The sequence below is a fragment of the Citrus clementina genome, unplaced genomic scaffold (genome assembly GCF_000493195.1).
Source record: "Citrus clementina cultivar Clemenules unplaced genomic scaffold, Citrus_clementina_v1.0 scaffold_2, whole genome shotgun sequence".
In the NCBI taxonomy this organism is placed as follows: Eukaryota; Viridiplantae; Streptophyta; class Magnoliopsida; order Sapindales; family Rutaceae; genus Citrus; species Citrus x clementina.
The window spans coordinates 16,544,910-16,556,436 of record NW_006262688.1 but is presented as its reverse complement, the minus strand read 5'-3'; the positions used below and the strand labels follow the sequence as shown (position 1 = coordinate 16,556,436).

The window sequence follows — 11,527 nt, the reverse complement described above, 5'->3', positions numbered from 1 at the left end:
CCAAAATCCGGACTTCCATTTGTCAGAATCCGGATTGCCGCTTGCTAAAATAACTGCTACAGTGAAAATTTTCCCAGATTTTCAGTTTGACCCCAAAACTTTATAAAACTATAGTGTGGCCCAACACGTTATGAAAGTTTGCAAAAAGGTCCAATTTCAGAATTTTAGAATAATGCTTTGTCAATCCCACAACTTTCTGAAATTATGACTTCGCCCAAACTTTGTGAAATTATAGAATGGCCCAAAAATATTTAAATAATTTTAAATAGGTTCAAATCTGAAATTTAAGAACACTATCAAAGATTTTAAAAATACTTTCATTTAGTCCAAAATACTTTAATTCCATAACATCATTTTCTTATTATAAAAGCACAATTCATAAATCTTTACTTAATAAATACATGTGGTTTGTTATCATCAAAATCAATATTTATAGCCATATAGGCTAACAACATAAACCTTTGGTTTATCAGGCATTTAACGGGACGAATTCCAAGGGTTTTATAACCATCGGTTTGAAGTTCAAATGAATGGACGGATCCCTGCCACATCACCCGCGATTAATTGCGACACGACTCTTCAAAGAAAACGGTTGTTGGCAACCAAGAAAAGAGGGGTGGGCGTAAAAAGCGGGCAGTTCCTCCGCTTGAAATGATGAAGTCATTTCATATCCCGAGCAAGCCAGAATTATTAATTTTCTAGTATTGGCCCATTACATTACCAATACCAGAAATTAGGGGACTGGTGTTTGAGGGTGCATTTCTCGCGGACCAGCCATACCCTAAACGATAAGCCGGTCTCCTTGTAAGTGAGCAGATAGGTGAAGTCTGGTAGCAGATATCCAAGAGCAGGAATTCACTGCTTGATCTCGAGGACGTCCTCTTCTTGACCATAGTTCGAGCAGGGTTCCTGCTAGGAGCCGAGAGCCTTTCCAGCTGGGGATCAAGGTCGGCAAACCCAGTCTATAGCGGTTAACGAGACGTGCACTCCTATTCGAGAATCTAGGCACGAAACCCACCCAGCCGCAACTACGACATTCAAGCATCCACTTCCGTGAGCTGGGGGAAGTGATAGACGTGGATCGTGGGGGGCCGGATTCGTAGGAAGGCTATAAAAAGATAATCAACGAAGGTAAAAGGGTTAGACACTTTTACATTAGAACCTAAAGAAAAAAGCATTTTACTGAGAAACGAGAGGAAAATTCATAGTTAGTTTATTGCCTAAGAGACCATTAAAGAGCCAGGAGATCAGTGGCCGAGTTTCCCAAAAAAGTAAACTTAAATTTCTGACTTAAGTGTCAGAGAGTTTATGCCGGGAAAATTCCCAGCGTGCTCTGACCAGTTTCTGTGTGCGCATGAGTCTGCTAAGTAGAAGTCATACGAGGCATTGCTCTGCTCAGTTAGAAGGGTTACGAGAAGTATCCTCGGTTGGTCGTGAGTTCAGGAGTTGAGGAGAGATCCTGGTCGTGGACGAGCAGACACCAGAATCTCGCATCAACAAAATCGAAACATCAAGGCTCGTAAACGATTAGTGGATTTCTTAAAAATCTCCAAATCTTCGAATGGACAAAAGCTTCGATACTCAAGCTTATTTTATTGATGAAAATGGATGGAAATTGGAAAAAAAAAATGGTGGGACTTTTAAGCTTCTTCATGCACAGTGGTGGGTAATGAAGGTGAGAATAAACAATGGCGTGCTTGCTATACTACTGGACCACTTTTTGCTTTTTTTTTTTCTTAATTTCAATGTGTTTGAACAACTTGGTTCTTTATTGTTAAAGTAAAATGACAATTTTAATCATATGATGCCAGTAAAATTTTAATTGAGTTAAGACCACGGTGGATAAATAAAAAAAATTATTAATTTTAGGTGAAATTCTGAAAAAAAAAATATTTATATATTTTTTAAAAAGCTCTAAAATTCAAATTGTCATTAAATTATAGACAAATCAAAAAAGAGCTGTGCTACAAAAGCACCCAAAAGTGTCCTATCGGCATATAAGAATCACTCGAAAAAAAGGACAGTTACAAGCAACTTTATTTTCCAGCAAATCCTGAGCTGGCACATTGAATTAGCCAATCCAATCGAAGCATCAGAAACGCACACACAAAAACGTGAAGCGCGGAATCAGCGATCACCAAAACATGTAAAATTCATGGCGCCAACTTTAGGCGCCAATTCTTCCCGCCACTCTCTCCCTCTATATAACAATGCAACATACCAAATTCGCCCATCACTGCGGCCGCCTTAAGCAACGGCTCATCGGTCACCAAATCACCCATTTTCACTGCATACACCAGTTGTTTGTTAAAATCCCTCAATCAAGCCAAAAAAATTGAGAAGCCCAAATTAGATTCCGCAGGCATGGTGGCACGCGTACCTTTGGGGCCAGGCAAGTTCTACGGCAGCAGCCTCCCACGGCCCCGCATCTTCACCGACACCAAGCTGAACCCAGAGCGTGTTGATCCGCCAGTGTCCGTCATGGACCCATTTCTCTCCTGGGCCAACGAAGCTCACTGGTCCATGGGTGGTCTCAGCTTCTCGCGCCTCCGCCTTCAAGGCCGGATCGAGGGCTCCGTCACCAAACTCCGTATAGAGCGCGAAAAGTTCCGAAAAACCCAAATCAAACACAGCCCACGCAAGGGTTCTTCCGTTTCGCCCCCACCGGCCCCTGCGGCTGTGAAGAGAAGGAGGTTGTTGGCTTTGAGTGACGAAGAAGAAGAGGAAGAAGTTGTTGAGAAGAAGAGTTATAAGAGGAAGCTGGTAAATGATTTTGATGCAGTCGCTGATGATGATGATGGTTTGATTGGAGTGACGACAAGAAGCAAGTTATTGAAGGGGGGTGACGAGGTCAAGGAAGTGAGTGTGAGTGCTGAGAAGACCACCAAAAAGGCCAAGAATATGATGACTGATATTAGAACTTCCCCAAGATTAGCTAGGCGTGGATTAAAAATGAAATGAATTTGTTTGATCTTTTGTTATCACCAAAGGGTTTCTTTTGTTTGTATCTATCTCTTGGATCTTCTTTAGATGAAATGGAACTTTATGTTTGCGTTGCAAGTCCGATGTTTCTCTGAACGCGTCAGCCAAAAACTGACAATGAATTACACACACATTATATATTATTTATTTTAAAAAATTATTTCAATTGATATGGTATTAAATAATATAATTTAGGTCACTTGAATCTTTAAAAACATGTTACCCACTAGTGATATAATTTGATTTAAAATTTAGAATGTGTATATGATTACTCTTTTCAAATCACATCACTTGTGTGATCATTTCATTTTGAGCTTCAACCTGAGACCGGTGACATTCTTCCATTAATATTTTGGATGACAAGAAAACAGAAAATCTCACCTACTCTTCAATTTCCAAAAAGCAATATAATTTATAACAGCTTGGCTTTAACCTCATATGCAAGATGGCCATATGATAGCGACGCCATTTTTAGTATTCACCCACATCTGAGAACTACATCATATGTATGGGGCTGAGGGATCAATATAGTACAGAACCAATGAACTGCATCTCTCTCTCCCTCGCTAAATGCCGAATTCAAACTGCAAAAGAGAACCAATATCTACTAGACTACTACAAAGAATTAAAGACTTTCTCTGTCAATGGGAACACAATTCTTTCAAGTTTCCTTTCTCTAGATTCAGTCAGGAGATTCTGCCCAACCGGCAAGATTGTTCTGTTAACAGCTTGTATGTTGATGTTCTTTCCCATGGAACAATTCCAAAGTCGTCATTATACTCTTCCATTCCTTCAACAAATAGTTGCCAGATTAAAGCACCTGCTCCGGACCTCTTTCTCTTGGCGGATTTATAGACAATATCTAAAATTGTTTTGTAAAGCTTGTCTCTGAGTGACGGTTCAAAGCCCTTGATCAGGTTTGACAATCCATATTCAGTGAAAAACACAGGCTTATTCAATTCTTTGTCGCCGTCTTCAATGTGAGAAAGCATCCACTTGGTGACGAATTTCAAATCGTCTTCAAATTCTAGATCATGAAACCTACAAGGAATAGTAGGATGAAAATAATATAGGTTACATAACAGTCAAGAATATGATAAGGAATGCCTAATTTGAAATATCATTAATGGTTCGAGAGAACTGAAACACTTTGATTCATCAACCAATTCTAAAAATGCTTAAAATGAGAATTTGTGCAAAGTTGCAAGCTTTATTCATTTTTCTAGTAATGATCTCTAATTGTGCAATTTCAGATCAAATCAACAAAAAGAATTAAATGCTTACCAATGATCAGGGTAGATATGAACAGAAGCAAAATCAATGTTATCATTATTGGAGTTGCGAATAAAATCAGATCCAAGAGCAGAGGCCCACATTTCTGGGTTAACAGTTAACCTCTTGGGACTTTTAGGACCATAGAATCCTTCAAGGCCCACAGTGACAAGATGTTTCTTGTCAATTGATTTCACGAAAGCTGACATTTCATCTATCCAATCCTGCATTTGTATTGACATACAATTAACTAATACATAGATAAAATGAAAAATTTAAATAGCAAAGAATCTCTCCCTTGTGCAAGAAAATATTGACAATAATATTGAGGGACGAACAAAACAAGGGCAAGAGTGTCAGAAAGCTATGAATTAAGGTTTGGGTTTCCATCAAAAGATTTACAAGCTAAAGTTCCCAAGAAATTATAAGACTACACTAACAAATGTGGGTGCAGTTTAGCCAATAGATTCACCATTACTTGTTCATCCTACTCATTTTTAGTGAGACAAGATAAAGGAGTTTGATTCCAAAAGTTTTTGAATGAAAATTAGATAAGAATTCACACTCAGAAATGCTGTAAATTCTTTGGAAAGTCAGAGGACTCATTTTAAAGTTTGATTAAAGTTAGATGGTGTAGAATCTTCTATGGTTGACTGCAGCAAGGAAATAAAAAGGACAAGGAGTTTACAGCTTACTTGAAGAGTGTCACCAGAAGGATCAGACATGCAACGAGGCTCATTAATCAGCTCCCATGCAAAGATGGTTGGATCATTACGGTATTCAACTCCTGTGATGGTGTTCTTCCTTGTGAGTACAGTCTGGAAAAGGGAAATGGATTGCAATGAGAAAACATATAATAGACTAGGCAGTGAAAAAAAATGCATTTACGACATGTATTAGCAACAGAAGCAGTTAGCATCAGGCTTTACTGTACATTGACATACCAGACAAAATCACTTGACAAAAAGTTTCTTCAAAAATGCTATGTTCAAGAAGGAAAACTATAGCAAAAAAATAGAGCATCCAATTTTTTGGTTGGCGCTGGAGTTAAAATTATCATTTTATTCAAGTTATGAAGATAGTCTACCAGTTTTATCATGTGGCACTGAGAACAATACATGCTCCATCCAGTAGCATTGACAAATAGACAGTCAAATAAAAGTCGATTCACACATCTCTATCTTTTTCATCTTGTTTTCACTTTCTCCATTAAATGATTTGTGAGATACTTTTCCATGATTTTGAAAACATGCTTCTGTTTCAAATTTCTAGCTGTTCCTTGCATTGACATTTCCTAACCAACAGTACCAGTGTATTCAAAAGCTCATGGTTCAGCATGTACTGTTCAATCATGATCTGGAATTGTTTAAAAATGTATCAATCACGATTCACCAACAATATCCTATTGTACTATCCAAATTTGTCTTGGAAAGGATGAGGGATTAGAAGGAAATTATGTTCTAAGGCTTACATTAGGAAGTCATCCTAGCACTCATTTACCTTTATTCTGTAATCCAGATGATTCCCGACCGTAAATCTTAGAGTTGATCATAGGAATGGGAGAAGTTTTTGTTATTTGTGATCATCATTTTTTACCAAGTGCTTGAAATTACAATTCATTGTCTGTTGCCAACCATCCAGAGTACTTGGAGCATAGGGTTTAACTGGATTTGTATATGACAACCAACAAAACTATAGATGATGATCACACCTCAGCATCTGCTCTACTTTTTGGCATATATAACAAGGATTGATTCTGTTATACATGCTATAACATCAGCATAATTACAACGCTAATAAACAATGGTTTCCCCCCACACAACCCCCACACCCCCCCCCCCCCCCAACTTTTTAAAGATTACGCCATTATAACCAAGCCCCATCTAGACCTTGATGTGGGTGGGATATGAACCATAGACCTTTTGAACCACCCCAAGAAGCTTTACTAGTTGAATCAGCACCCAATACGAAAGAACCTAAGTATGCTTCTACATATAAGTTGCATGATGCATTCAAATTATTTCTCTAATCAGATCTGAAAACAGACATAGTTGTTAAAGCTAGAAAGCAACATACCTTGACATAATGCTTGAAGTATTTGTGGATGGATGGATCAAAAAAGAAGGAATCGTTAGAGGAGCTAATGCCAATTCCTTCTTCCCATGCCCAATTGACGTACTGAGTCTTTCCACCATATGCTTGCAAGTTATTAACTAAGCTAAGCAGAAGTCGAACTCCATTTTTCCTTGCTTCAACAATGACATGATCCAAGGCCTGAACACAATTAGTTGTCAAAATAAAACACATATCAAAGAGATGGATGGCCTTTAACATAAATGGCCATGAGAAGAAAATCTTGCTATGCAGAATATCTAATTTGTTCGATTGTGACAAAAAGGAAGACAAAAAGACAAGCATGATTTATCCTCTAGTCTTCAATCAGGGCAATATAAAGTTTTTAGAGGTATTGAAGAAGTATGAATACTTTTTTGTTTTTATTCTATTTGTTTTATGCTACTATTCTGAGTTACAAGTTTGCAGAGATAGGTGCTCTTGATTAGCTAGGAAAGACTAATTAGCACCAACACTGTGTAAATCCATGTTGTGTTTAAGTTTCTATTAAAAGATCCATTTATAGAGCCACAAAGACTAGTTATATTGCTCTCATCTGTTAATTTAATGCTTGTGACAAATTACAAATCCACCAACAATAAATTCATCCCCACCAGTCTACATAGGGTCCCCTAAACTCTCAATTTCAAAGTAATTCCGGCAATAAGTGCTAAAAATCAGATATCTAACAGAAACAAAAGCGAGCAATGCTAAAGTTAAGTTCACACTACACACCCAAATCCCAGATCATTCAGGCAGTGATAAATTAAAATATTGCCAAAAAATACAGTATGAGTAAAGAATGTAAAAGTTACATTACTTTGAAGACTCGCTCATCAAATTGCCCAGGTGAAATCTGGAGAGAATTATAACCTCCATCATTGAATGCCCAAGTCCTGCAAACTGTTAGACCCATCTTAGCACCAGCTTGTAGCATTGCACCAACCCTAGCTCTGCTGTAATCATGTACAGCATGGTCCATTAACCAATAAGAGTTCCATCCATTCACGTACAAGGCTTTTCCATCCAACATGAAATGAGTCCCATTCCTTGTGACAAACCCCATCTCCGGTTCTTTGGGATAACTAACATTCAAGCCACCGAAAGACATGTAAATGAAAGCCACACATGATGCAAAACCAATAATTGGGAAAAACAGTCCATTTCCGGCGGCGACCATTCTTTTTCTATTTGTAGCAATTTAATTGGCAAACAAAAGAATTAAAACAGAAGACAACGGACCCAACCACCAAATTGCGCAAAACAAAGTAGAGTTTTGAACACCCTTTTGGCTCTCTGTCAACAAAGTCCAACAAACAATGGACACCCAAATGTGAAATGGGGGAAAAAATCAAAAGAAAGAACACCAAAAAGATCAAATTTTAATGATACCCAGATACTTGACTTTGAAGGGGAAGCTAGGAAAGAACTAAAGACCGACAATTTCATCAATGGGGGAGATTTGTATTGTATGATGACATATTGAGGGTTTCGGATCTTCTTCTTCTTATTATTATTATTATTACAAGGGGAAAGGGGAGAAAAGGGGGTGCTTTGCAAGAAATGAGGGGAAGGGCCAAATGGGGGAAGCTCACATTAAATGAGAGATGAAAGAGAAAGAGGAAGAAGCAAGAGAAAGGGTTAAGTAAGGGACACAGACACACCTAACATGGATTTGCCTGAAAAGCAGTCAAAAACAAGGGAGGTGAAGATGGTGCGTGTGTGTGTGGGGGTGGAATGTTGTGTCAAGAATTTGTTAATTTAGAGATCTATGCATCTCATTTTCTACAGTTTTCTTGACTTTCTTTTTTCAATTAAGGCAAACTCTATCTTACATGCATGTAAGATAGGGGATCCCTTCAATTAATATTGTAGTAGAGAACAAGTCTATTATCAACACCATGGCGTAGGCCCCATGTTTGATGTTGCTTTGCTTTCTGTTGGTGGCGTTGTTGTATCTCTCACTACCAAAATCCTCAAGAAAATCTTGGGTTCCTTTAATAATAAAATAAATTCCAAAGCTGTTGTCATGTGACGGTAGGTTTTATGAATTCATTTACTTTTTTTGTCCGAGCATGAAGGTTTTCTTTTTACTTATTTGCACTTTTCACTTTTGGTGATTATTGATTGATTCATCTCCCTAATAGTATTAGCATAGCATGCAATGCCGGTGATAATGAAATTATGAGTTAATGGTTACAACAGTCTACGCATTGAGTTATAGGTTTCATTTAGGAATGAGGTTGGGTAGTTTTATAGGATTAAAGTATATAGTAAATATTTATTGTGTGAAAGTTAAGATAATGTAAATATGTATTTATATGATAAAAAATTTATAATGTCTTTATTATTTTTTATTAAAATTTTTTATTTAATATTATATTTACTATACATTATTAATTTTAATTTTATATTTATAACTTTTTTCATTGTAACAACAACTTTTAAACTACACCACACAATACCAAATAGAATCGTAGAAATATGTTTTTGGTGTTCCCCCCTTCTTTCAAGCTTAGGATTATGATTTTTGTGTAATCAGTGAGAGTATAACATAAAATAATTCTAAAAAATATAACCATTAAAGATCAAGATTAGTTTTTATTTTTTAAATAAACTAAAAGATTTGCAAGGAAAGGGCGAATGAGTGAAACAAAAAGCCCTTTCTTTAAAAAAAACAAAAAGCCCTTTCTTAAAAAAAAAAAAAAAAAAAAAGGCATGAGCTCCTTACTTTTTGTTTAATATGCTATCTATATAAGGTCTAAATCTTAGTTTATTTCATTGAGGGGCCAGAGCTCTATGGCTTTAAATATGTCTTTGTAATTAATTAGTTCACAATAATTGGCAGTTAATCCATCAACACTTATTTAAAAATGATAAGGCTTGAGATTTTCACTTTTTAAGTTGTATTGATTTCTTAAAACAAACACAATGAATGTTCCAAGAATCAGCATAAACACCAGGAAAAGGAGAAAGAAACAATCATTTTTCTCAAGAAAAAAAGACAATCATTTCAATTTCCTCAATAAGGATTCCAGCAAATTATGATATATCAAGCTTTTGAGGGTTCTAATGTCAGTGTCTTAGTTGGAAGGAAATATCAAATTTCAATTCACCAACAACTGTATGCCGCTTAATTACCATAGTACTCATTTTGATTCATTTATGATTAACAGAAGCAATTTGCTCATTTGCACGAAATGTAATTATTATTATTAATTTTCTTTTGAGCATTGTATCAATTGAAAGTAGATCCCTCCGCACCCATGTGAGTAAAATTTGAATACTAAATTTATTGTAATAATATAAGAAATTTTACTAGTTGAGTCAGTTAACACTCACAAATTAATTAGGACTTATTTAAGATATCAAATATAAGATTTCTTGTACTAATTGAGATTGATCTTGTCAAACTTCTAACAATATTATTAATGGACTATGTATATTATCTAGATGGAATTTTGATAAATTTGTGATTGTAATACCAGTCTCATTTTTTTTTCCTTTAATATCAAAATGGAAGACTGGTTATTCTTGGAGTCCTTGTCGAGGAGACTACTACGATAGATGCTTAATTCCTTGCTCTTTCATATAATGCTCCTCGTGCGATTAAGAACCAAATGAGGGAAGGATAGATTCTTCTGCCCCTCAATCTCTTTCTCATAATCATACACATGTCTTATTGTTATAATGAAGGCTTTTAGCTAAACAATAATGCTAGGCTTTGTCAGTGGCTAACTGGCTATATATAATAATTAAATAGAAAGCTGTTTGGATCATCTCTATTTAATTAAATAATCAGATTTTACTTTGCAGAGTATTCATGAGTTGACACAGTGCAGATGGCCAAGCTAGAAAGCGAAAGGCCACGCTCCACTTGTCACTCTATTACCTTCTTTCATATTAAATTAATTCAAACCTCCTTTCCATTTTTGGTCAATAATATTCAAAATTCCACTGATTTATGGAAAGTAACAATATGTTTGTAACCCGTGTGATTATCAAAATAGCACAAGAGCTCTATAAGTTTTAAATTTTTGTAATTTTTCCGGTAACGCGGCACATTGTTTGCTCTCCACACATATTAAATTAGTTATCCACTGGTTCAAATTGCGTTTAGTATGTAAGGTATAATAAGATAGAATATGATAGGATAGAATTGGATTAGATTAGATAAAATAGGACACGATTATATTTAGTGCTGTGTTATCTTTGGTGTAGATGATGATTAGATTGGATTGTAACAATAATTTTTTTTAATAATATTAATAAAAATACATAAATGTTTATCCAATCATAGTTTAATTGAATTATTATAAATGAAAATATATTTAATATAAAATAAAAAAATTGTAATTGTTGACTTAAATTTTTTTTATTATTAATAATACCAATCAACGTCAAAATTTAACTAAATATTGTGAATATTAATTTAAAATGTCAATTAGAAATTATAAAAATTTCAATAATTATATAAACTAAAATATTATTATAATTTTTTACTCATAATTACAATACTTTCTATCAGAATATACAATAAATTATTTGGAATTTAGATTTTTTCTTTTTCATATTTTAATTAAAAACCTCAAATATAATTTAAATATATTAATTATTTGTTTTTAATAAACATTATAATATTAAATATGTCATTTAAATTAATTAATTAATTAATTATTGTCAAAACTAATATTTTAAAAAAATATTGATTGTTTGTCATTAAAAATTAGAAATGATATTTATCATAATTATTATTTACATTATTAAAATCAAACTTTTTTATTACATTTATCACATATTAATATAATTTTAATAATTATAAATTATTATATTTTAATTAAGCTAACAATATAATTCTAACCTAATTAATCCCATGGTCTCCCATGCGATAAATTTTCTTTTGTAAGCGGCATTACATGATGGACCTAGGGTAAGCAATCCTAAGACATTTTTACTCAAACACGGGATAAGATAAGATTTGTTTCAAATAATCCAATCCTAAACTTTTTATCCTACTATTAAACATGCCCTTGTTATATAGTTTATTTTTAGATGAAGGAAAACAAATCTCTTTTTATCTCTGCAGTATGATGTAATGGCCTATTTAATTCATACTTTTAAACAATAAACTATTTTCAAACGACAATCTAATATAAAAAGA

General features: G+C 34.6%; 2 protein-coding genes across 2 annotated transcripts; one reads left to right on the top strand and one right to left on the bottom strand.

Moving 5' to 3' along the window:
- The first annotated feature begins 2,003 nt into the window (after positions 1-2,003).
- Positions 2,004-3,104, top strand: LOC18052725. Its single transcript, XM_006447239.2, has one exon. The coding sequence runs from the start codon at positions 2,365-2,367 to the stop codon at positions 2,959-2,961; it is 597 nt and encodes a 198-aa protein (XP_006447302.1). The 5' UTR covers positions 2,004-2,364; the 3' UTR covers positions 2,962-3,104.
- Positions 3,105-3,390: 286 nt separating this feature from the next.
- Positions 3,391-8,161, bottom strand: LOC18052724 (mannan endo-1,4-beta-mannosidase 2). Its single transcript, XM_006447238.2, has 5 exons — positions 7,187-8,161; positions 6,331-6,528; positions 4,950-5,072; positions 4,267-4,478; positions 3,391-4,023 (listed from the first exon to the last, which is right to left on the bottom strand). Exons 1-5 carry the CDS (start codon positions 7,544-7,546, stop codon positions 3,669-3,671), a joined length of 1,248 nt encoding a protein of 415 aa, XP_006447301.1. The 5' UTR covers positions 7,547-8,161; the 3' UTR covers positions 3,391-3,668.
- Positions 8,162-11,527: the final 3,366 nt, after the last annotated feature.

Bases quoted from the DNA above. Each gene is read 5' to 3' on its own strand.
- LOC18052725 (XM_006447239.2), top strand. From the start codon at position 2,365: ATGGTGGCACGCGTACCTTTGGGGCCAGGCAAGTTCTACGGCAGCAGC.
- LOC18052724 (XM_006447238.2), bottom strand. From the start codon at position 7,546: ATGGTCGCCGCCGGAAATGGACTGTTTTTCCCAATTATTGGTTTTGCA. The intron at 5,073-6,330 runs GTATGTTGCTTT...TCCCTTTTCCAG, and splicing joins ACTTCAAGCATTATGTCAAG to ACTGTACTCACAAGGAAGAA. The intron at 4,479-4,949 runs GTAAGCTGTAAA...ATACAAATGCAG, and splicing joins CTTCTGGTGACACTCTTCAA to GATTGGATAGATGAAATGTC.